Raw genomic sequence first — 26081 nt, 5'->3', positions numbered from 1 at the left:
GGATGGGAAATATAGGGATGAGGGGCACCAGAATGGGAAACCCTGGGAGGAGGGGCTCGAGGATGGGAAATCTTGGGCTGAGGGGCTTGAGGATGGGAAATCCAGGGATGAGGGGCTCGAGGATGGGAAACCCTGGGCTGAGGGGCTCGAGGATGGGAAACCCTGGGAGGAGGGGCAAATCCAGGTATGAGGGGTACCAGGAGTGGCAAATCCGGGGATGAGGGGCACGAGGATGGGATATCCTGGGCTGAGGGGCTCCAGGGTGGGAAATGCCAGACTGGGGGCTGGGAAGGCCTTACCTCATACAGGTAATCGAAGAGCTCGAGGATGGTGAGGATGCTGGCCCCGATGAACAGCCCCATCTGGCCACCAATGTCACCTGCAGGGGACAGCACCGTGAGGGCTCCCAGGCACTGCTGGGACCTGCCTGGGAGCTGCCATCCTCAAAAATTGGGAACAGTTTCCCTCGGAGCAGCAGGGTCTGCAATGGCACTGGCGGCAGCCCGATGGTTTTCCTGCTAATGGAGCCTGGAGCCCCCCTGGCTGCATCCCGGGAATCCCAATTCCCGCTCTGGGCAAGGTGCTGGGAAGAATGAACGTCCCTGGAGCCAAGGAGAAACCCCAACCTGGCAAAAAGTGGGAAGGGATTCGCTTCCCTGGAATGGGACACGTCCCCAGCCTGGGCTGGGACACATGAAATCAACAGCCAGGGACAGCTTTCCCATCCCATGGCAATCGAACTCCCTGCTCCCACCCAGGTGCCCTAGGCTTTTTGGGAAGCATCTCCTGGCTTCTGCTTGAGCGTCCCAGGGTGGAGGAAGAACCTGAGAAGAGGATATTCCCAGGGATCTGCTGGGAAGGTGACTGGGATGTGGTGCTCAGGGAAGGCAAATCCCATGGATTTTGGTGGAAAACAGCCCTGGATTGACCCCCAGAGCAAAGGCACCCATGGGTGGGGGGAGGAAGGGGCCTTTTCCAGGGGTGTCCATGAGACAGGGAGAGAGGAAAGAGGGGAAAAGTTTGGGATCAAGGTGAGAACCCTGAATGATCCCAGGAGGTGTTCTGGGTTTACACCAGGGGCATTCACCTGGAGGCTTTGAGCCTGGGAAAAAGATTCTGGGACGAGGCTGTTCCTGAAGTTCCAGAGCCTTGGGAATGAGGGTCCTATGAGGTGCAAACGGGGTTTGGGTCAGAGAGGCTCCAGCAGCCTCCTCTTCCTCCCTGGAATTCCTGGAAAAGCCCCAGAAGGTGCAGAAGGGCTTCTGAGGGGGCACTTGGCAGGGGCACCCATGTGGGGTGACATGGGGACACTTCCGTGCCCTGGGGGTGACCCAGCTCCAGCCTCCCAAGGGGCTGAGCACTCCCAGCATTCCAGAGGGATCCAGGGAGGCTGCAGGCCTGGGGGAGGGCTCACCTCCACCCCAAACCCAACGGGGCCAACCCCAAATCTGCAGCTGGCGCCCCAAAGCTGGAGCTGACTTGGGGCTGAGCAGCTCAGGGTCTCCTGCAGCTCTTCCATGAGGCATCCAAAGGCCAAGAGCCCCGGCCTGGCTGGAAAAGGTGGATTTGGAGCAGGGAAGAGGTGATGGGGAGGTGGTTTTGGGATGTCCACCACACCCTGCATCCCAGAGAGCACCCAGCACCCACCCAACCCCAAATCTCCAAAAACGGGGAGCTGGAAGCAAGCAGGGATGGAGCAGCTCCAGAACCTTCCATGGGTCTCTTCCACCTCCTGCTGGAAAGGATGGATTTGGAGCAGGGAAGAGGTGATGGAGACATGAGTTTGGGATGTCATCCACACACTGCCCAGGGGGCAGCACAGAGAGCAGCCAGCCCCAAAATCTCCCAGAAATGGGAGCAGGCAGGGATGGAGCAGAACCTTCCATGGGTCTCCTCCTCCTCCATGAAGCAGCTGAAGGCCAAGAGCTCAAGCCTGGCTTGACAACTTGGATTTGGAACATGGAAGAGGTGATAGGGAGATTGTTTTGGGATGCCCTCCACACCCTGCACCACAGAGGGTACCCAGCGCCCACCCAGCCCCAACATCTCCAAAAAAGGGAGCAGGCAGGGATGGAGCAGCTCCAGAACCTTCCATGAACACACAGAGAATCCATGGGGACATCCCTGGGGTGCTGCGGTGGGATGAGGAAAGCAAACGTGGGGTTTCAAGGCTGTGGACTCCTCCCAGCCTCTCTCTGTCCCTCCCAGACCAGTAAAGACCCCAAACTGGTCTCAGCCCCCCCTTACCAAGTAAGGCTGCCACTTCATAGGCTTTCTTCTGCTCAATGGTCTCATAGTTGAGTGCTTCAAAAAAAATGTCCAGCACGAGAATATTCTCTCTGTGAGAACACGAAAAACATCAGCCCAGGAGCCACTGGTGGCTCAATCCTTTGGGATATGGGGAAAATGGGATTTTGGGGCTTCATTCCCCTTTGTAAGGATTGTTCCTCTCCCTGGGGTCCTCAGACCCCACAGAACTTGGAGCTGGTGCAGACCAGGAGCTCAAGGCACCCTGAGGACTCTGGGAGCCTTTGGAGCAGCTGGGAAAGGTTTCGCCAGAACTCCTCAGGATCCTGGATCTTGCTTTGCTGGGAACTCTTCTCTTGGATGGTAATTCTTGATTGTGAGGGTGGGCAGGCCCTGGCACAGGGTGCCCAGAGCAGCTGGGGCTGCCCCTGGATCCCTGGCAGTGCCCAGGGCCAGGCTGGACACTGGGGCTGGAGCAGCCTGGAACAGTGGGAGGTGTCCCTGTCATGGCAGGGGTGGCACTGGGTGGGTTAAAGCTCCTTCCCACCCAAACCATTCCATGATTCCATGATTCTGTGAAGAGGATCTAAGGGATCTGAGACAACACTCACTTCCCACACACAGCAATCACATGCCCAGGGCTGGGAGAGCTCCGTGGCCTGAGGGCCTCAGCCCAGAGGCACAAATCTTCAACAGGACCAGCAAAGTGGAACATTGTGCACTTTTTTTTTTTTGGTGGGACTGGAGGATTCCCACGAGGACAATCCTTGGGAAGGAACTCGGGGAAGAAATCTACTGAGAAGAAATCAACCTCATCTCTCCCAGGTTTTCACTCTGCTCTTCCCTGGAGGACATCCCTGTGCTGGGGATGGATTGGCCAGGACTGGGCATTTTCCAGACATTTCCCACCCAAAATCCAAAGGCATTCAGGTCCTCCCCCACTCACGAGATGTATTTTTCCGACTTGTTGAACTTCTTCTCCAGGTACTTGGCCGAGGTCTTGCTGGGGATCTTGACCATGGAGAGCTCCTTGTTGTACCTGGTGAGGTTACAGGGGGTCCTGCAGATGCAGTAATTGCTGTCCTTCTCTGCCAGGAGACCTGTGGGGGGGCAGGCATGGAGCACACGGAGCCGGGAGGGACCCCGTGGACCAGGGACCCCAGGGAGCAGGGCAGGAGCAGAGATCATCCCTCCCACAAAGGGGCCAAAGGGACTCGTGGACATTTCTCTCCCAGTTCCTCCCAGTTCTCACCATCCTGGAGAGGCCTCTTGCTGGAGGTGACACTGTCATCAACAACAGCTTGGAGGACTCGTGGCTGAGTCCCTAAATCCAGGCTTGGAATGGGTCCCTCCACCCCAAACCCAGCCTCAGGGGGGCTCCTGGGGCTCCCCTGATCCCGAGGGTTTCTGTGCTCATGGAGCCCTTTTCTCCATGGAGAACCAGGAGAAACTTCATCCCAGTGTGCATCCAGCACTTCCCAGAAACCTGGGGCTAATCCCATCCCCTCTCCAGGCTGCAGATCCCCTGTTCCTGCCAGCCAGGAGCATCCAGGCCGCTGGAATTCCATGAACATTCCACCCCTGGATCAGGGCCCCCTGGTACTCACTGAGCGCGGGCTCTGCGCATTCCTTGTACTGCTCCGGGGTGCAGAAGGGAGCATCCCCTGCAGGGACAGGACAAAGCCATCACAGGGGGACACCGGGCTCTCCCTGGGGACCCAGGGACCCCCCTGAAGTCAGGTGACCCCGGCTGTCCCCAGCTCTGCCTGCCACAGGGGCCTTGTCCTGCAGGAGCTGCTGGGAACAGCGCCCAGGGGGGCACTGGAGCTGAGAAGGGTGGGATCTGATGGTCCCAGAAGCCTTTTCCAACCTTAACCAGACCCAGGTCTCTCTTCCATGGCTTGGCCATTTCCCAGGGAATCCTGGAATATCCTGGGTTGGAAGGGACCCCCAGACTCATCCAGTCCCAGCCCTGGCCATGCCCAGACACACCCCAACACACCCCACCCTGGGCATCCCTGGCAGTGCCAGCACCCTCTGGGGGAAGAACCTTTCCCTGGTCTCCATCCCAAACCCCCCCGTGACACAACCTCAGGCCATGCCCTGGCTCCTGTCCCTGTCACAGGGAGCAGAGATGGGAGCTGCCCCTTCTGTGCCCCTCCTGAGGATATTGAGCTCACTGAGCTCTGCCCTCAGCCCCCTCTGCTCCAGCCAAGCATTCCAAACGCCTTCAGCTGTTCCTTGTGTGCCTCCTCCAGACCCTTCCCAATCCTCATGCCCCTCCTTTGGACCCTCCTGAGTTCTTGGATGTCTTTTTTATTTTGTGGTGCCCAAAACTGCCCCAGAACTCTTGGTGAGGCTGCCCCAACCCTGAGCAGGGCTGGACAATCCCTCCCTGCCCCTCTGCTGTCCCTGATCCCCCAGGACAGGGATGGCCCTGCTGGCTCACATCCAGTGTTTCCCAAAGGCCACGGGCACCTTCTTCCCTCGGGTATCCCCCAGTCCCTCCAGCCCAGCCCTGGGTGTCCCCACGTGTCCCTGTCCCTGACCTGGCGTGTGAATTGTCCCTCCAACCCATCCCCAGGTGTCCCTGTTCCTGACCGTCCCTCCAGCCCAGCCCCAGCTGTCCCCAGGTGTCCCCACGTGTCCCTGTCCCTGACCTGGCATGTGGCCTGTCCCTCCACCCCATCCCCAGGTGTCCCTGTCCCTGACCTGGCGTGTGAATTGTCCCTGCAGTCTATCCCCAGGCATCGCCAACTGTCCCCAGTGTCGCTGTCCGTGACCTGGCACCTGGCACATGTCCCTCCAGCCCATCCCCAGGTGTCCCTGTCCCTGACCATCCTCCAGCCCATCCCCAGGTGTCCCTGTCCCTGACCGTCCCTCCAGCCCATCCCCAGGTGTCCCCAGGTGTCCCTGACCGTCCTCCAGCCCATGCCCAGCTGTCCCCGCTGTCCCCAGGTGTCCCCGGGTGTCCCCGACCTGGCATGTGCACCATCCTGCAGTTGCAGTTCTCCACGATGTAGCGGGTCTCGCAGTCGATCCGGCAGGCCGTGACGCTGTACACCGGGAAGAAGGCCAGCCCCAGCTCCGGGGAGCGGCACTCGCCCCACGGCGGGGGCAGGTACGTCAGCTGGGGACAGGGACAGCACAGGGTCAGCTGGGGACACACGGGGACATCAGCTGGGGACAGGGACAGCACAGGGTCAGCTGGGGACACACGGGGACATCAGATGGGGACAGGGACAGCACAGGGGTCAGCTGGGGACAGGGACATCAGATGGGGACAGGGGCAGGACAGGGGCCAGCTGGGGACAGGACAGCACAGGGGCCAGCTGGGGACACATGGGGACATCAGATGGGGACAGGACAGCACAGGGGCCAGCTGGGGACACACAGGGACATCAGATGGGGACAGGGCAGCACAGGGGTCAGCTGGGGACACACGGGGACATCAGATGGGGACAGGGACAGCACAGGGGTCAGCTGGAGACAGGGACAGCACAGGGGTCAGCTGGGGACACACGGGGACATCAGCTGGGGACAGGGACAGCACAGGGGCCAGCTGGGGACAGGGACAGCACAGGGGTCAGCTGGGGACACACGGGGACATCAGATGGAGACAGAGCAGCACAGGGGTCAGCTGGGGACAGGGACAGCACAGGGGTCAGCTGGGGACAGGGACAGGGGTCAGCTGGGGCAGGGACATCAGCTGGGGACAGCACAGGGACGGGGTCAGCTAAGGACAGGGACAGGGCTGTCAGCTGGGGACAGCACAGGGACATCAGATGGGGCAGGGACAGGACAGGGTATCAGCTGGGGACAGGGACATCAGCTGTGGGATGGGGCGGGGGCAGGTATGTCAGCTGGGAGACAGAGATGGGGACAGGGACATGAGCTGCAGGAGAGGGCCAGGGCCAGCAGGAGGGACAGGGACAGGGCAGGATGTGTCCCCCGTCACAGGGCAGCCCTGCAGTCCCTCAGGGCATCCCCCCTCCCAGGAGCTCCCTGGCTCCTGGGATAACTCACTGGGACAAGCTGTCCCTGTGCTATGGAGCGACACTCCCAGGTGACAATGAAGGTCCTGGAGGTGACACTCCCGGGTGACAATGAAAAGGAATGACACTCCCAGGTGACAATGAACATCTCGGGAGTGGCAGCAGCTGTGGAGGGATCAGCTGGAATTTCTGCCTGGCAGACTCCGCTTCCCAAACTGGAAAAGCGCCACCAAACTGTCCCCAAGCAGGAAGATCTACACATTCCCTGGAAATGTGGGGAGTTTTCCCCCAGCTGCTGCTCCCAGCCTGGCACAGGAATCCCTGGAGTTAAATCCAGGGGGAATCCATCCCTAAGGGCTCCCCTGAACCCCTTCCTGGCCAAATCAGGGCTGAAACCTCAGGAAAAGCCTTCCCATCCAAAGCCTTGATTCCGTGGAGCTGCTGAACTGCTTTCAGACCTGGATTCCTGCTCTTGTGGCCCTGGAGCTGCTGGGAAAGGCACCCCAAGGAGCAGGAGCAGATGGATGGAGCAATCCCAACCCTCAGCCTCGGAAGAATGAACGGGAGAGACTTCATTGGGTTTGATCCCTGTCCCTGCAGCCCCTCCAGATCCTCCTCCTCCTGAGGGATTCCTGAGGGAATCCCTTTCCCTTCTGCCAGATTATCCCAGTATGGGGTTGGTGGGAGGGACCTGGGCTGGATTAACCCTGGGATGTGGAGCTGCTTCCTCCACCTATGGAATGCAGGGTGACCCCAAAGTCTAGGAATGACTGGCATCTGACTCCATGACTGGCACCTGATCCTTGATTCAGAATGCTGAACAATTGCTTTATTAACACTACACTATATTACATTAATACTATATTATAACTATACTAAAAAATACTAAAGAGATACTAAAGAATACTAAATAAAAACCCATGACTGTCTGAGACAGCCCAGACACAGCTTTAACCCAACTGGCCAAGGAAACAAAACAACCCTCAGCAGAATCCAGCTGACAAATCCCTTTGGTAAACAATCTCCATAACACATTCCACACGTGCAAAAACAGGAGCAGAGAATAGAGATAAGAATTGTTTTCTTCTCTCTGTGCTTCTCCCTGCCTTCCCCAGGAGAAATCCTGTGAGAGAGAATTATGTCTCTCTCTGTTCAGAGATTTGTGAATGCCACATCCACCGTCCCCTGCTGCCCCCAAAGTGGGAACAAACCACAGCAAAGCAGCAGGGAAAAGGCAGCAGGAACATCCCTGCCCTTGGATCCTGCAGGATTTGTGCTCCCTGGAAGCTTCCCCAGGGCTCCTCCTCCTGCTCCTGCATAGAGAAATCCAGGTCCAGCCTCTAATTGAGGGTGACAAACTCCCAGCCTGGCCCTTTTGCAGTCATTAATAATTAATTAATTAATTAAACGGTCTTCCAGCCCTTCCGATCCAGGCTTTTTCCAGGGTTACCAGGATCAGTTCCCAGCTGGCAGGCGCTAAAAGGGGAAGGAAAAAATGGATTTGACGCCTTGGAAGCTGGATGGATTCTGCTTGTCCCAAATGCCAGGAAAAGAGGGGATGAGCTTGGAAAATCTCTTCTGGAGGGAAGAGATCCCGGGGCAGAGGAGGATCAGCTCCTGCCACAGCCCTTCCCTGGCCAGATTCCTGCCTTTCCACACTGCTCCTGGCACAGAGCCTCCTGGGAGCCGCAGCCTCTGCCTGCAGCCACAGAGGCTACTCCTTCAATTAACTGGAAATGCTATCCCTGTTTTTCCTGCCTGTTTCATTTTCTCAAACTGGGAAATGTGTGAAGATGATCCCAGCAGAGGTTGGAGCAGTCTGATAAAATCTTGGAATATCCCAGGTTGGGAGGGGTCCCAAAAGGACTGAGTCCTACCCCTGGCTCTGCACAGGATCCCAACAATCCCCCGGGATCCCAGCAATTCCACCCTGGGCATCCCTGCAGTGGTGTCCAAACCCTCCTGGAGCTCTGACAGCCTTTGGGGCCGGGACCATTCCCTGGGCAGTGCCAGCATCCTCTGGGGGAAGAACCTTTCCCTACCCCATTTTCCTCTGGCTCTGGGATAGATGCAGGACTAATTCCTGCCCAGATTCTCTCATGTGGCTGGTGGCACCAAACTCCAGTGATCCTAAGGAAGGATCCAAGCCCTCCCTGAACACCTCCACCCCGGCTGGGTTCCCAATGAAACCAGATCCAGAACCCTCTGTTCCTTAAGGAAACCTCCAGCAGCAGCAGCTTCTTGGAATTCCCATCCCAGGCAGCTCCAACCCCTGTGGAATGCTGAGAAACCCAGAGCAGCCACGGCTGGTTGATCCCAGCTCCCAGTTAATGGTGCTGGAATTGTCTGTTTGCATCTCCAGCTCCTTCCCCATCCTGCCTGTTCCTTCCCATTTGCTCCCTTCCTGAGGAACTGGTTTTCAGGGATGAATTTGACCCTTCCAGCCTCTGGGAGCTCCCTTGGAGCTGAGCTCGGGGGTGTTACAGGGCTCATGAGTGCCCAGGGAAAAGTGGGATTTTGGAGCTCCTGGTTCCTTTGCAAATCCAACAGGAACAGCAGCACTAAGACCTCCTGGAGATCCATAAAAAGTCCAGGGCAGCCCCTCCAGAGCCTCATCCCAGGTTTGCTCCCACTCCTGCTCCCCCTGGATGAGCTGGGCCTGTGGCTCAGGTGCAAAATCATCCTTAAATCCCCAGTAACATGGAGTTATGGAATTGTAAAGGTTGGAAAAGCCCTCTGAGACTGAGTCCAGCTGTTCCCTCTAGGCCACCACTGCCTCACGTCCCCGAATGTCACATCCACACGGATGAAATCCCTCAGGGATGGGGATTCCCCCTGCCCTGCTCCAGGAAACTCTGCCTCTCCTCTGCTCACTCCCTGGAACATCCAGAGGGAGCCAGACCATTCCCCCTCACTCTCCCAGAGCATTCTGGCTGGACTTGTTGGACTCAATTCCCAAACTCTGGCAGAGGTATCCAGTTTGGGGGGTGGGGGGAATTGGACTCTGAAGTTTTCCTGTCCTCACTTTTCCACCTTTTTATAAAATCCTCTTTTCCACAGGGTGCAGGGGGAGCAGAAAACCCAAACCATTCCCTCATCCTTGGATCCCATGGCTCTTCCCAACCTCCCTTCCCAACCTCTGCTTCCTCCAGGCTCTGCCTCATCTCCATCCCTTCCCTCCAAACCGAGTTTCCTTTGCATCCATTCCCAATTCCCTCCCAACCCTGTTTCCCAACCGAAACCCCTCTCCTGCCCTACAAATTCAAAGTTTTCTTCCATCTCCTGCTTCCAACTGCTCCTGTGCCATGAAGGTTCTGTGGAATTGGTTTTATGGGATCTCCTTGTTGAATTAATTCAGAATTTAAGGATAAATTTGAGGGAATCCACTGGGAGAGTTTGTGGAATTGAGGGGAACAAAGAAATCAGGGGGTGAACCTTTTTCCAGGAGGGGTCAGACCATGGGTGGGAGAAAATGTTTGGAGCAAGGGTTAGGAAATGTGAATCCATGGAATTATGGGATGGTTTGGGTTGGGAGGGACATTAAAGCTCATCCAATTCCAATCCCAGGGACACCTCCCACTTCCCCAGGGTGCTCCAAGCCCCGTCCAACCTGACCTGGGACAATTCCAGGGATCCAGGGACAGTCACAGCTTCTCTGGGAAATCCATTCCAGGGCCTGCCCACCGTTCCAGCCAGGAATTCCTTCCCAGTACCCCATCCATCCCTGCCTCCTGGCAGTGGGAGGGACATGGAAAGGGCAGGGATGGATGGGATATTGGGAAGGAATTCCCTAGACACACATTCCCTGTGTCCTGGCACCCCATCCCTTGTAAAATGACACCTCAAACATGGGAAATGTTTTTTTAATTCCTCCTAATTCCCAAACCCCAGTGCTTCCACCCTGACGGGGTTTCCAAGCCATCACTGCCAGCCCTGAATGCCATTTTCCTGCCTCTCTAATCCCACTCTGGATCTGCAGGTCTTTAGCTCTGCTCCCTATCCCATAAAACCTTTGGAGGTGATCAGTCTCCAGAGCCCCATCAAACAACATTGTTCCAGCTCAGAACCTGGGGCTTCACTGAAGCCTCTGGAATTTTTATGGCAAACTTGGGAGGAATTGTCCTTCCCGAGGTGCTTCCCATCTTCCCTGAATGCCCTGTGCAGCTCTGGTGGGATGTTTGATCCCATTCCTGACAGAAGAGGTTTGGGTGATGCTGAGATGCTGCAAAAACCAGCCTGGAAAAGGGGAAGGAAGGAGGAATTTCTCTTTCTCCATGGGGTCAGCCCTTCAAAGTATGGATTTTAGTGTGTTCATCCAAGCCTTGGTGCCATGGTCAGGGAAAAGGGGAATACTGCAGGGATAGTGCAGCTTCCCAAGGTCTGCAGGGGGGGATTCCAACACCAGGCTCACCCAAAAGTGCCAGGAAAGGGGAAAATGGAAAGGGATCTGTCCAAAGCCAGCAGTGGTGGGAGCTGAAGGGCAATTCCCAATTCCAGGGGGTCCTGGCCTCCCTTGGGATCCCTCTGGAGGTGATGGATCCTTCCCTGTGCCAGCTCCTGCCAGCTCCCGTTCATGAGCACACAAAGCTCATCCATCCACTCAGGAACTGCCATGGAAACGGTCCCAGAGATCCCTGGGGAGGCACAGGGAACCCGCTGGGATGGGACTGTGGGGGTTCATCCCATGGGAAATGGGGTGAAAGGCCCCGGGCAGCAGCTCTGGGCTCCAGAACCCCTCCAGCTCCTTTCCCTCTGCACTTGGGCAGGGAGGGGATCCAGGGAGGATTTTCCACCCAGACCCTCCTGTTCTCCTTCCATCATCCATCCTGTACTGGCTCCTGCTTCCCTCAGGGAGCTCAGCCCTGGCTGCCCTGAGCATCAGGGATTGCTCCAGTCTGGGTTTTCATGGAATCCTGGAATGCTTTGGGTTGGAAGGACCTCAAAGCCCACCCAGTGCCACCCCTGCCATGGCAGGGACACCTCCCACTGTCCCAGGCTGCTCCAGCCCCAGTGTCCAGCCTGGCCTTGGGCACTGCCAGGGATCCAGGGGCAGCTCCAGCTGCTCTGGGCACCCTGTGCCAGGGCCTGCCCACCCTCCCAGGGAACAATTCCCAGTTCCCAATATCCCATCCATCCCTGCCCTCTGGCAGTGGGAGCCATTCCCTGGGTCCTGTCCCTCCAGCCCTTTTCCCTCTCCAGAAAAATTCCCTCTCCAGAAACATTCCCTCTCCATTTTTCCTGCAGCCCCTTAGGTCCTGGAAGGTCCCAGTTTGGTCACCCCTGGTGGCTCCTCCAGGATGAACAATCCCACGTTTTTTTAACCAGGAAATGTCTCCCTTGGCCACGTGTCCAGAAGCAGCTTGGCCTCTTTAACCCATCCACCACATTTTATGGACAAACCTCCTGCTGGAATTGCTTTCTCAGGAGCTTTTGCTGCTGACTCAGCATTTCCACCCTGCCACTGCCAGGTCCCTCCCAAGGTCACTCCTGCATTAACTCCCAAAGTGGGAAATGCATCCCAGAAGTGTCTCCTTGCAGGAACACAGGGCTCAGCCACAGCAGGAGGAGGAGCAAAGCTGATTTAATTCCCATTTTTCCAGCCTGAGAGCTCACTGTGAAGGGAGATTTTTAATGAGATGCCAACCACAGAGCAGAGCTGGCTCTGGACAGGGGGCTTTTGGGAAGCTCTGGGTGGAAAGCCAGGATTTATCCCCTGGTCCCAAGATGTGAATCCTCACTGCTGCTGAGCAGCTGCAGCCCTGGGAAGGCAGAAAATCAGGGAGCAAAGGCCAGGGAATGCTCTGATTTCCAGAGTGGGATGGGGAAAGAAGGGAGGGATTGGAGTAGGGCCACAGGGAATGATTCCAGAGCCAGGAATGAACCCCCCACACCCCACATTCTGTCCCACAGAGGATCCACAGCTCCCACCATCCCAAATCTTCCCCACTCCACACTTTTTATCCCCAGAAAAAGAGCTTTTAACTCCCTGAGGCTGCTCTGAGCTGGAAGATGGGAAATCAGCTCCACTTTTTCTTTATTCCTGTGTTTGTTTGGTTTTTTTTGGGTTTTTTTTTGTTTGGTTTTTTTTTTTTTTTTTGTTTTGTTTTTTGTTTGGTTTTTTTTGTTTGTTTTTTTTCCAGCTGCAGGATGATTTCATTTATAGACCAGGATGTAAAACTCCGGGTTCAGGACCCCAATAACCGCCTGGGCTCAGTTCCTGGGGGATTTTCCTGGAGCTGTTTCACTTTGGCTCTGGTTTATTAAAGGAGCAGCACAGGCAGAGAGATTTAGTTGGAAAAACGCAGACTGAATCAGGGACTGGGATAAAAGCTGCACATTGGGAAGCTGGGGGAAGCCCAAGGCCCCTGAGGACTAATAATTAATTAGAGGAAGTTATTAATGACTGTAATTAGGTTAAAAATGACTTTCTGGGAAGAAGGATTGGAGTGGGAGCTGAATGCTGGAGATCCCTCCAGCTCTCCTGAGAAAAGGCTTTGGAGACCTCAGATGATTTTAAAGCAGTCAGAAAATCCCAGGAATGAGCCCTTCCCTCTCCCATCAGCAAAACTCTGCCAAAACCCCTGGAAAACGGGAGACCCTGGAGCTGAGAGTCCCTAAATCTGTTCCTCTGTCCTCCACATCTCCCATGTGGAAGGGGGGATTTGGGGAGGACTGTTTTCCCCTCTCTCTCATGTGGATGATGTTCTGGTTGGAATTCTCATTTTTCAATGGAAATATTGGAATAGGCCCTGCTGGCAATGGGGTGGGGAAGGATCCCAGCAGCTGCAGCAAAGCCCTGGAATTTGGACCAATTTAACCCAAAGTCCTTGAGATGCTCTCTGCAGGATCCAGCTCCCAGCCTTGCTCCCAAATCTCATCCAGGATGGGATTTTTAATCTCATCCAGGAAGGGATTTAAAAATCTTTTCAATCACTGCTGGAGCTGCCAAGTGTGTCTGACTTGAGGAGCTGTTCCCAAAATCTGTGAGCATCAGGCACCACATGATGCCCTGTCCAGCCCTTTCCATCCCTGCCCATCTCTGTCCATCCATCCATCCATCCATCATCCATCCATCCATCCATCCATCCATCCATCCCTCCATCCATCCATGGGTCTATCCATCCATCCATCATCCATCCATCCATCCATCCATCCATCCATCCATCCATCCATCATCCATCCATCCATCATCCATCCATCAATCCCTCCATCCATCATCCGTCCATCCATCCATCCATCCATCCATCCATCCATCCATCCATCCATCCCTCCATCCATCCATCATCCATCCATCATCCATCATCCATCATCCATCATCCATCCATCATCCATCCATCCATCATCCATCCATCCATCATCCATCATCCATCCTTCCATCTGGATGTGTCACTGCTGGGATTCACGGAAAACGATGATTCCCAGGTATCCCAGGAGCGTTTGTCATCAATCATGTGGATATTTTGGTGTCGCCTGAAAGATTCCCACTGTTCTCCATCAGGAAACTCTGTCCTCCTGCCTCTTTTTATATCCTTGGAATGTGTTTTTTCTTGGAAAACCCCGGTGGGTTGGACAGGACCCAACACTTGGAGCTGCCACAGCTCAGCTCCACCCATGGAAGAGTAAGGGATGAAATCTGTCCTGGAGATAGAATTACTGTGGGACTTTAAGGAACTGTGGGAATGCATTGGAGATAACCTGGAAAAGCTGCTCTCATTCCAAGAAATCTGAGGCAAGGCATCAAAAACCTGTTAATGATGGAGCTGCATCTCAAAGGGCATCAATTACAGAGAAGGAACCTCTCCCAGGAAGCCCCGGAGGGATCCCTGGGTGGAACGGGAATTTGGGACTTACCCTTTGCTCCTGGGTGGCCACAAAGGTCTGGAATCCGGGGGCCACCCCAAATCCAAGCTCCTGGACGAAGGGAGGCTCGGACTGGCTGTGTATCTGCACCTTGACTCCGGCCTCGAACGTCGTCTCCTCTGAAAGAGAGGGGGGAGGTTAAGGAGCCCAAGAACAGCTGGAATGTTCCCACCTGGATGATCGGATAGCTGAGGGAAGAGATCCAGCAGCAGGATTTGCCAGGAGCAGACCACTCCTGGGCCTCATCCCAAACCACCTCCCATCGGCACCAGGAGCATCCCCAGCTCCCTGGAACAGCGGCTCCAGTGTGCTCTGAACTTCCAAGGAAGAGAAACCAGGAGAAAACCTCCCCTATCCAGCTGGAATTTGGTTCCAGGACACTTTGGTGACATTCCCACATCACCAAGCCAAACCAGCTCCTCCCTCCCCAACCCGAGCTGTTCCCACTCTCCAGGAGGGCTCCAGTACTGACGATTCATGAATTCATGGATGCTCCTCTGCTGTCCCATCCCTGGCACAGCCTGAGGCCACTTGGGAATGTTGGTCATGAAATGACATTAAAAATGTCCTGAATTTCAAGGAATTTTGGGTTTGGCAGCTGCTCCAAGCTGGAAAAGCCTTTTGGGCTGGGACACATCAGAGCTCAGGGTGATGGGAGGTTCCCACATCCCAAATCCATGTGGAGTAACTTGAGGTCAGTCTCTCTGTTCCACTAAAACGAGTGGGCAAAAGTCACAAAGCGGCTTTGGAAGCAGAACTGATGAGCTCAGATCAGCCCTGCGGGCTCCTGTCCCCACACACCCAGTGGTGTCACCTCCTCTCCTGGGGATTCCTGCTGCTCTCACATCCCAGCAAACCCCAGATTCCATCTGGGACTAAGGAGTAACGGAGGAAGTTGTTAACGAGGCCCAATTTGACCTAAACCTGGAATATTCCTGGATCTGGATCCACGCTGGTGGCCAGCAGTGCCACCTCCACATCTGAGGAGCTTCTGTTAGAGGATGAATCATTCCTCAGCCTCCCACTATTCCGTAGCATTTTCCTACGATTTCATTGTGCATTTCAATTTCTGACAGCTCCGGGAGCACCTCGGGAGCAGGGAATCCCAGCCATTCCCAGCTCTGCAGCTGCTTCTCCAGGGACTGCACAAAGAGGGGTGGGAGGACACGGGCAGGGGACAAAGGGACAGTGAGGGGACTCTGGGTGAGGTTTTGTGGATCTCAGGAATTCAGGATTTAACTCTGCTGACAAAGGGACTGCCGCCTTCTCCCAAGAGGATTTTCCTCACAGGATCATGGAATCCTGGAATGGTTTGGGTGGGAAGGAACTTTAACCCACCCAGTGCCCCCCCTGCCATGGACAGGGACACCTTCCCCTATCCCGGGGTGCCGCAAGGCCCAGTGTGCAACCTGGCCTTGGACACTGCCAGGGATCCAGGGGCAGCCACAGCTGCTCTGGGCACCCTGTGCCAGGGCCTGCCCACCCTCACAGGGAAGGATTTCCTTCCCAAAATCCCACCTAAACAGACGCTGCTCACCCAGGAGCTGCCAAGGCAAACAAAGCAAGACCCCACAGGTGAGATGGGTTTAGGTTGGGATTTGCCATGACAAACGGGAGCATCGCAGTGCTTGGATACCCTCCAGCCCCTCCAAGGTGTCACCTCCCAGCTCAGCAAAGCCATGGCCAAGAGCTGATCCAGGAGTCTGGAATTCTGGAGACCCCAGGCCAGACACTGCCGTCACCTCCAGGGAAAACCCCAGCCCCCAAACCACACATTCCCACAGGTTTTGGGGAACAAACCCCTGCCAGCTCTTCCCAAATGCTTTTGGTGATGGGAGAACATCCCAACCCCATCCCAATCTCATCCCAATCCCATCTCCACAACCCCACAGCATCCCAGGATCTGCCCCAGCTGCTGAAATCCCAGCCCAGGCCAGGCTCAAACCCTTCCCAAGCTCCCCCCAAGCCCTCCTGTCACAGTCATATCATCTGAAAAACCCCTTCGCCCAGGATTTTTCTCCTGGGAAGCTGAGAAGCCTCAGAGAAAAAGGAAAACATTAATTATCTGATTTGCTTCTCCTGTGTTTTGCTCATGTGGAATGTGTTTGGAGATTGTTTACCCACGGGTGATTGTTTCATTGCATTCTGCTGGGAGTTGTTTTCACTCTTTGGCCAGTCAGGGCCAAGCTGTGTCAGGGCTCTGGAGAGAGTCACGAGTTTTCATTATTATCTTGTTAGCCTCCTGTGAGCATCCTTTCTGTATTCTTTAGTATAGTTCAGTATAGCATTCTTTAATATAATATAGATCATAAAATAATAAATGAGCCTTCTGAGAACATGGAGTCGGATTCATCACTCCTTCCTGCCACGGGGGACCCTGCAAATACGATCCCCCCCAGCCCCAATTCCCACCCCGTCACTGCCGCTCCTGCCGGTCCCACCCACCCCACGGCTCTGCCGGGTGTTGATCCCCTTCCAGCACTCCGGAGGAGATTCCATCTGCTTGCCTCAGTAATTCTCTGACACCTCAGATGAAAAAAAACCTCCTATTTAGTTTAATTTGTTGGGCAACAGGAATTTTCCCAAAATATTTTCCATCCAAAACTCCTCTGCCCATTTCTGCACCTGCCCCAGCTCTAATTCCATGGAGTTCCCATGCCCAGGAGTCTGTCCATGGGAAAATCCCTGTCCATCCATACCAAGATCCAGCCTGCAGGTATCCAAATTAATCTCAAAACCACCAGGATTTGGAATTTTAAATGGGAAATCCTGGCATGAAGCCAGTGGTGCCCATGGAAAGGGAGGGAAGTGCCACAGCATGGAAAAAAACTCAGGGATCAAACGCCAAAACTGCAGAATTCCATCAGTGATGATACCCAGGAAAATAAAATAAATAACATTTTTTAGAGGAGCTGCCAATGCCAGGCAGCTTTCCTTGTTTATCCTGCACAAGGATGAAACCAAAAACATGGAATTGGCTTGGAAAACCTGACCCTTCTCAGAAAAAATCCATTCCTTCCAAAATTCCTGTTTGCTGCTAGGAGAGGAAAGTTAAAAGCCCAGCTTGGATGGAAGTGCCTGGATCAGAACTCATTAACTGCATCCTAAATATTCCACACCCATGCTGGGATCCAGGAGCTTTAGTGGGGATTAAATATTTCTGGGAATTGTGGGAAAAGGGAGGGCCCAGCAGCACCAAAAATCTGAGTTTGGGGCCATTTATTTCTGAAGGAATTTTCCCTGGACACAGCAAATGCCAAAGGGCTCTGTGGCAACCCCTGGCACTGGAGATGGCTCTGAATGTCCCAGGGAAAAATCCCAGCCATGATTTTATTAATATTTCCAATTTTAGGAAATTTTGACAATTTGACTTTTTTTTTCCCCAGTTTGATTATTTTTTTTCCAATTTTTCCCCAATTTTAGCATCATTTAGAATGGCTTTTTCTGGGAATTTCTCCTGGACCTCTGGGGCTGAGCCACTGCTCTTCCCATTTTTTATAAACAGCCATCAGCGTGGGGAAAACTAATCCTGGAATCCTTGGATTTGCTCAGAGAAACTAAAATCAATCCAAATCCCTTGGGATTTGTGTTGCACCTCCCAGTTTTTAACCTTGTTTGGGATGTTGGGAATGCTTCATTTATCCCCAGTCCCACTCTCAGGGCTTGGAAATTCAGTTCATAGCCCATTCCATGTTGGGAATAATAAAAAATTCCTTGGAAACTGCAGTAAATCCATTGCTGCACCCAGCAGAGTCTCCCAATGAATCCCAAGCCCATTTTTTGTCATCACCCATCAATGTGGGGAAAAAGAGCCCTGAAATCTTTGGATTGGGTCAGATAAATTCAAAATCAATCCCAATCCCTTGGGGTTTGGCACATCCCAGTTTTAAGCCTTATTTTGGGATGTGGTGAAGCCCAACCCCTTCCTTCATCTCGAGCCCCACTCGCAGAGCCTGGAAATTCAGGTTCTAGAGCATTCCAGGTTGGGAATAATACAAAATTCCTTGATAACTGCATTTTCCCACTCATTAAATCCATTCCTGCTCCTAGGGCGGGGTCTTCCAGCAAATCCCGAGCTGCTCTTTCCACTGCAGGATTAAAGGAGCTTGAATTAAAGCTGAGATTAATTTAAGACCTGCTCCCAGCTGGCTGCAGAGGGAAGCTCAGCTTTTACTCCTGCTGTTGCCTTTCCTTGACTTTTTTGGGAAGAGCATTCCTGGAAAACTCTACAGGGAGCTCCAGCAGAGCTGGGACTGAGCTCATCCCTGAAAACTCAGGACGTAAAATCCCAAGTGCTGCCAAAAACTGGGAGCTTCCCTCTCACCCTGCCTGGCCCTTTCCAAACACATCCAATTCCCCCTGGGAATGAACAGCTGGAGCTGATCCTGGCACTGATTTACTGGGAAATGAGGGTACAGCCGGAGCTGGGAGGTGGTTCTGGTGGAACTGTTGTCCCCCAGCTCTGGAATTGTTATCCTGAGTCCTGGAATTGTTATTCCCCAGCTCTGGAATTGTTATCCTCTGGAATTGTGATCCCCCAGCTCTGGAATTGTGATCCTGTAGCTCTGGAATTGTTATCCCACAGCTCTGGAATTGTGATCCCCCAGCTCTGGAATTGTTATCCTGAGTCCTGGAATTGTTATTCCCTAGCTCTGGAATTGTTATCCTCTGGAACTGTTATCCCTAGCTCTGGAATTGTGATCCTGTAGCTCTGGAATTGTTATCCCACAGCTCTGGAATTGTGATCCCCCAGCTCTGGAATTGTGATCCCACAGCTCTGGAATTGTGATCCTGTAGCTCTGGAACTGTGATCCCCCAGCTCTGGAATTGTTATCCCCAGCCAGCAGCTCCAGGGGGGGATGTTCCTGCTTGGAGAAAGTCAAATCATGTCCGACACGGCTCCATCTGGGAATTCCTCAGTTAATTCCCATAAATCTTCCCTGCTCTGGACAGAGGGAACAGAGCTGGAAAGGTTTTCACTGTCCTGGGCCTTAGTCTCCCTTCAGTAAAACAGAAACGACATCCCAAGGAATTCCTTGGTTTGGAAGTGTCTCCAAGGGCTCTTCCCACCCCCAGGTGCCCCCAAACCCCAGGAGGGGCCCAGGGGGAGCAGCGGCCCCGGGGCACCCCCAGGAGCCACGTGTGGCAGGGAGCCCAGATATCCCTGGAGGGCACTCTGGGACCCGGATTCCTGGTGTTCCTCAGGGTGGAAGGACCTGGAGCAGGGGCCAGACATGGCCTGGGAATGCTGTGGGATGCTGAGGTCATCCCAAGGTTTTCCAGCATCCTTTGCTTGGTATCACCATGGAAACAATGAGCCAGGGCTCCCCCACCTTCCTAGGGATCTCCAACCTTCCTGGGGATTCCCAGCCTTCCAGGGATTCCCTCTTCCCAGGGATTCCCTCTTCCAGGGCTCCCACAACCTTTCCAGGGATCCCCCATCTTCCAGGGATCCCCTGCTTCCCAGGAACCTCCCCACCTCCTGTGTGACCCCTGGGAAGGGCAGGAATTCCCAGCACCTAAAAGCTGCTCTGGGTGTGCTCCCTGTTCCCACCAACCCCGAGATTCCCGAAACTCTCCTGTGGGAATGTGCCTGCTGTTGATGGAGTGACCAAATTATTCTTTGTCTGCTTAAAAAGGAAAAAAGCCCAGAAGTTTCTCTCCTCAATTAGGTAAAAAGACTCTTCATAGGACCTTGGGGACTTCACCTCAGACCTGGGGCTGCCAACTGCACAGAGGCCAAAAGGCCCCGCCTGGTAATTCACTAGAACAGGAAGAGAACAAAGAAATAATTGCTTTTATGGAGTGTTTCAGCAGAAGCAAGAACCTCCTGCCCCGGGCTCAGGCTTTTCTCTGTAAGAGCTTTGTTACTTTGCCTTTTATTAAAACTCTTTCTGTTTCCAACACTGCCTCGGAAGCCATCCTGCTGATTTTATGGCATTCATGGTGGCTGGGCTATCTCAGGTGTGATGGGTTCTCCGAGAGCTCGTAAGGCCTGGCTCAAGGAGTAACACATCATCCTCCCACGTTCCTCATTATTCTGGGAAGCAGGACTTGGATTTGTGTCCTCAGGTCACCCCCAGACCCTGCTGGGCAGGGGATCCCTGGATCTCCCTGTGCTCCCAGGGAGTTTCCTGCCCCTCCAACTCCTCCTTATCCAGGCAGGAATCTTGACCGAACACCCAACGCTCACATTTTTCCCAAACCAAGATTTACACTGTCTTGGGTTGGAAATGCAAGATGTGGCTGGGCTGTGTGTTCTATCCCCATCTGTCAGAGCTGGGGCAGTTCTCTGCTGTTCCTGGGGCAGTTTTCTTTATCTGTCCCACAGCCAATCCTCCCTCCAGGAGATCTCTGCTGTCCATGGCCAGGAAGTGTCCCTGCAGGGCTGATCAAATTCCATCATCCATGGGGAGATGCTGTGCCCAGGGCAGGAGCCAAGCATTCCTACCTGGATACAATCTGAGCCTGGGAACAGCACAGCAGCCTCTGCCCCCTGCATTCCCAGAGGAACAGCTTTCTCCTGCCCTGCATTCCCAGAGGAGCAGCTTTCTTCTGCCCTGCATTCCCAGAGGAAGAGCAGGCCCATCTCCAGCAGCCCTGGAGCTTCAGAGGAAAACTCCACCCTTGTCCAGGATCCCTGCTCCAGCAGAAGCACAGCTGGCACTGCAGGAGGGCTGAGCCACCATGGAATGGCACTGCTGCCACCACCCTGACCCACAGGGGGTCAGGGCATGCTCTGACTCTGGCAGGGTTGGTTTGTATTACTGCATTTTAATTTTCCTAGTAAAGAACTGTTGTTCCTATTCCCATATCTTTGCCTGAGAGCCCCTTAATTTCACAATTATAATAATTTTGAGGGAGGGGGTTTACATTTTCCATTTCAAGAGAGGCTCCTGCCTTCCTCAGCAGACACCTGGCTTTTCAAACCAAGGCATCTACATTAAAACAAAAAATCCAATTGCCATGGAAACATGGCTCCAAGGAAGCGGGAGCTGCAATCCCACCCTGGGAAAACGTGGACTTGTGAAGGCACCAGTTCCACCAGTCTGGCTGCCCCAAGAGTGCTCTGATTCCCATGGAACTGAAGTTTCAGTTCCAAGGGAACAGGGAGGAGAAGCTGGAATCTGAATGTTGATCCCAGCTGACGCCATGCAGCTTTTCCAGGGAAAATCACTCACTACAGATTTGTCCTGGGAGTGCTTTTGCTGTGGGCTGAGCTCTGGGAGCAATCAGGGACAAGAAATTTCCTCGTGTATGAAAGGGAGCTGTCCGCCACATCCACCTGGGAAAAGGGGCTGTTCCCCTGGGATACAGCAGGAGCCATGTCCTGGTGGCTGTGCATGGTCTGGAGGAGCCCAGCCCAGCTGGATTCAAGGGAATAAATCCATCCTGGAGAAAAGGGGGCTCAGGAGAACTTCTGGCTCCACAGCTCCCTGACAGGGTGAGGCAGCCAGGGGGATCGGCATTTCTCCTGGGAAAAGGGACAGGATGAGAGGGAACGGCCCCAGGCTGTGCCAGGGGAGGCTCAGGTTGGGTTCAGGGAAAATTCCGTCATGGAAAGGGTGGTCAGGCCCTGGAAGGGGCTGCCCAGGGTGGCTTGGAGTCATGCCAGCTGCCACCACAGAATGACACCTCTGCTGCAATTTCCCTTTGCTTCAGGGAGAGGGCCACGGCAGGAATGGGAGAGAGGAGGAAAACCAGCTTTGCCAGGAAAAGAGGGAGACACAGGGATGGAGCAAAGGCTGGGAAAGAAGTAAAAGGGTCTCTGCTCTCTGATCCCAAGGGATGAGGGCACGGAGCCAATGCTTCCCTCTGGCTCCTCTGGAATTCCAGCCTGGATGTGTCCCAGGCCAGGTTGGACAGGGCTTGGAGAACCTGGGACAGGGGGACGTGTCCCTGCCCAATGGATGGACTTTAAAGCCCCTCCCAACCCAAAGCATTCCATGGTTCTGGAATTTCTACAGCATCAACTGGGAAAAATATCCAGGACAAACCCCAGCTCCCACCTGCCCTGGTGGGAGGGGAAGCCCACCACTCAAAGCCTCCCTACAGAAATTCCTGATTTATCTCTCACTTTGGATTTATTTGGGTGCTTTCCACCCCATCCCTGGGTCATGGAGTGGGAAGGGGCAGGAGCTGGGACTTCAGAGCTCCTCCAGCTCCTCCCCAGCCTGGAGAGGAGGTTTTTCCCTGCTCCCTCCTCTCCCAGCTCCCTCCCTTCCCGAGGAGCAGGAGGTGTTGTACAACCCCATGGAGCCGCTGTGCTATTTTTAGGGAACATATTGCATTTGCATCCCAAATCTGGGGCCAGATGGCTCCATGGATATTATTAAAAAGCTCCTTACATAATCCAGGAGCAGGAGAAAGCGTCAGGATTCCAGCCCAGGGCTGGGGAAGGTTTTCCTGGATGAGCAGGAGCCAGGAATTCAGTATTCCAGCTCCTCACTCCTATTTAATCATTGAAAAGAGGGAATTAGTATCTGGGAAGCTGCTCTCCTGGGGTCATCCCAGGGCAGGCAGGGATGCTCCTGCCAGGTGATGCTGCTTCCATGATCAAGGAATAAAAATGCCCTTCCCACCTCAGCATCCCTTGGAATCACGTGTGGCAGCGAAAGGAGGAGGCAGGAGAGCCAGAGCTCCATGGATTTTATTTAAAAACTCCTTACATAATCCAGGAGCAGCAGAAAGCACCAGGACTCCAGCCCCAGGCTGGGAAAGGTTTGTTGGATGAGCAGGATCCAGAAATTCAATATTCCAGCTCCTTGCTCATGTCCTATTAAGCTTAATTTTTAATCACTAAAAGGAGGGAACAAATGTCTGGGAAGCTGCTCTCCTGGGGGTCATCCCAGGGCAGGCATGGATGCTCCTGGGATGCTGCTTCCACAATTTCTCTGTGCTGGGGAAGGAATAAAAATCCCTTCCCACCTCAGCATCCCTTGGGAATCACGTGTGGCAGTGAAGGGTGACCACGGGAGGGACAAGAGCCAGAAGATCCAGAGCTCCATGGATTTTATTAAAAAGCTCCTCACATAATCCATGAGCAGGAGAAAGCACCAGGACTCCAGCCCGGGGCTGGGAAAGGTTTTCTTGGATGAGCAGGAGCCAGGAATTCAATATTCCAGCTCCTTGCTCCTCTCTATTAAACTGAATTTTTAGTCAAGAAAATGAGGGAACAAGTGTCCCATAACCTGCTCTCCTGGGTGGGATCATCCCAGGGCAGGCAGGGATGCTCCTGGGATGCTGTTTCCACCATTTCTCCGTGCTGGGGAAGGAATAAAAATGCCCTTCCCACCTCAGCATCCCTTGGGAATCAGGTGTGGCAGTGAAGGGGCAGGAGGGAGCAGAGCCCGAATCTCCACCTCGGGCAGCCTCGGGAGCGGCTGGCAGGAGCAGGGGGTGGGGAAAGAGAGAGATTCCCTGCAGGGAGGGAGGGAGGGAGGGATGTTCCCGGCATCCAGAGCCGGGGGTGTCACCCATCCGCCAGTCTTGTTCAGCTGCTGCCCCCAGGGACTGGGATGATCCCAAATAAATCAAAATAAGGGAAAACAGCTCAGAAAGGCACAGAACCAGATCCCACTCATCCTTCCCCCTCCAGGAGCTTCCCCTGGAACAGCCTGAAAAATTAAACAGGGAAAAGCTGCTGCTGGTTCTGGCTGCTGGAGGAGTCAGAGGGAAGCAAAATTCCCAGGGACGAGGAGGGGTCCTGGCAGAGCTGCTGCTCCTTTGGGATGGACGATGGAGGGATGGAGGGATGGACGGATGGATGATGGATGGATGATGGATGGATGGACGGATGATGGATGGATGGATGATGGATGATGGATGGATGGATGGATGGATGGATGGATGGATGGATGGATGGATGGATGGAGGGGTGGATGGATGGATGGATGATGGATGATGGATGGATGTGACTGGGATGCTCAAGGGTCCAGCCAGTTTTTGTTATGGATGAAAGGGAGATCACAGGACCATGGCTTGGAAGGGGCCTTAAGTCCCATCCATTCCCACCCCTGCCATGGCAGGGACACCTTCCACTGTCCCAGGCTGCTCCAAGCCCTGTCCCACCTGGCCTTGGGCACTGCCAGGGATCCAGGGGCAGCCACAGCTGCCAGGGCACCCTGTGCCAGGGCCTGCCCACCCTCACAGGGAACAATTCCCAATTCCCAATCTCCCATCCATCCCTGCCCTCTGGCAGTGGGAGCCATTCCCTGGGTCCTGTCCCTCCATGCCTTGTCCCCAGTCCCTCTCCAGCTCTCCTGGAGCCCCTTTGGGCCCTGCAAGGGGCTCTGAGCTCTCCCTGGAGCTTCCCTTCTCCAGGAAAGGATTTTCCCTCTCTATATCCCTAAGCATTGCAGCACCTCCCTCCCTTTGCCTCTCAATGTCCCCAGGTGTCCCCCCAGCTCTATCTCCTCCTGCCATCCCCCCTATGGAGGATTTTATGGAAAAAAAACGGAAATATGAAAAATTCGCAGTGAGTTTCAGTGATACCCACAGGGCATTCCCAGCTCTGGGGGCAGCAGGAGGGGCAGGATTTCCCAACCAACTTGGGAAAACTCCAGGCAGCTCAGGCTGCTGGAACTGGGCTGGAGAGAGGGAAAATAAACCAAAATATCCATCAGTGCCAGGCTGATGGGAATTCGGGTAGGAAATGGTGGGGCTGGCACTGGAAGGTTTTCCAGGAATGGGGAGAAAGAGCAGGAGGTGAAATCCAGCAATGGATAAGAATGAGGCAGAGTTGAATCCAGATGGATTTTCCAAGGGAGACAAACAAGGGAATTCCTCATCTTGTGGCCACCTCAGAGCTGACCATCAATCCCTGCCATCACCATGGTGATGATCCATCCACCCTATCCCTTGACTTACTGAGATGGAAAATCCCTTTTTAAGGAGTTCTGGAGGGTGGGGTGGCTCCAGTCTGGATTTCATCCCACTCCTCTCCCAAATCCACCTTCCCTGGTGCCCACAGGCCATGGAAGGGGACTCCAGGAGCCCTGGCAGTGGAAATGCCACCCCAGCTCTGGTCACGGGTGGCGGATGGATGGGGACAGGGAAAGGAGCACCCCAGAGTGGCTGGGATGGGAAGAGGAGCGGGAAAGGCAGGATTTGGGAGGAGTCCAGCACAGCTTGGGTTGTGTCTGGCGAGGGGAAAGCTCCGGATCCTCTCTATAAATATTCCTAGGCAAACACCAGACGGGAGCAGAACATTTCCACTGGCAGGAAAAACAGTGGGGAAAACAAAGGAGGCAGACAGGAACAGGTTATCCCAGGACACTGACCCAAACTCCTCCATCTGGGGACACTCCAGGCAGCCAGCCCCAGCTGAGGGTGCAAATAAAGAGGGGCTTTGAGATTTTCCCCTCAGAATCAGCTCTGATGTCCCTTGGGATGTGCATTGTGAGCTGCTCCAGCCTGGAATTCCAGGGAGTCTGCAGGACCTGCAGGACTTGGAGGAAAAGGTTGGAAAAATGATGGAGAGAAGCCCTCAGGGGAACACTCTGGGGGCTGGAGGAGCAAACTGGGGGATCCCCACTGGGACCAGACTGGGACTGGCTCCAGACTTTGGGTTTGGGGAGATGTTGGATGTGGGCAGAACGGGGGAAGATGGGATCCTTCCCTGGAAGTGACAATCCCAAGAGAGCTGAAGGTGCCCTGGTGGATCAGAGGTGAGCAGATCCCCAGGGAGGGCAGAGCTGGCTCAGAGCCCTTTTTCCCCAGGCATGAATTCCATGCCAGAGGAAACAGCCTTGGGCTGTACCAGGGGAGGCTTTGGCTGGATATTGGGAAAATTCCTTCATGGAAGGGCTGGTCCCGTGGGGGCGTCTCTGACCTTGCAGGGATTTAAATCCAGGTGGATGTGGCACTTGGGGACAGGAGCCAATGGTGGCCTTGGCAGTGCTGGAGGATGCTGGACTCATCTCAGAGGACTTTCCCAACCTGATCAATTCCATAACCCTGGATTGCAAACCATCTTTT

At 54.3% G+C, this 26081-nt stretch overlaps 1 protein-coding gene across 3 annotated transcripts in view; it reads right to left on the bottom strand.

Moving 5' to 3' along the window:
• LOC119712060 (acid-sensing ion channel 2) overlaps positions 1–26081 on the bottom strand; it is a 472537-nt gene that overhangs the window by 7312 nt on the left and 439144 nt on the right. For all 3 annotated transcript variants that reach the window (XR_005259788.1, XM_038162899.1, XM_038162900.1), the window contains exons 3-8: positions 14094–14221; positions 5227–5377; positions 3855–3911; positions 3194–3347; positions 2248–2339; positions 300–379 (exon numbers count right to left, since the gene is read on the bottom strand). Coding sequence is in view for 2 of the 3 variants with exons in the window: in XM_038162899.1 (XP_038018827.1) it covers positions 300–379; positions 2248–2339; positions 3194–3347; positions 3855–3911; positions 5227–5377; positions 14094–14221 (662 nt within the window). In the remaining variant the exon portion in view is untranslated. The remainder of the gene's footprint in view (positions 1–299; positions 380–2247; positions 2340–3193; positions 3348–3854; positions 3912–5226; positions 5378–14093; positions 14222–26081) is intronic.

The sequence above is a fragment of the Motacilla alba genome, chromosome 27, assembly GCF_015832195.1.
Source record: "Motacilla alba alba isolate MOTALB_02 chromosome 27, Motacilla_alba_V1.0_pri, whole genome shotgun sequence".
In the NCBI taxonomy this organism is placed as follows: domain Eukaryota; kingdom Metazoa; phylum Chordata; class Aves; order Passeriformes; family Motacillidae; genus Motacilla; species Motacilla alba.
This window is presented reverse-complemented; position numbering and strand designations above follow the sequence as displayed.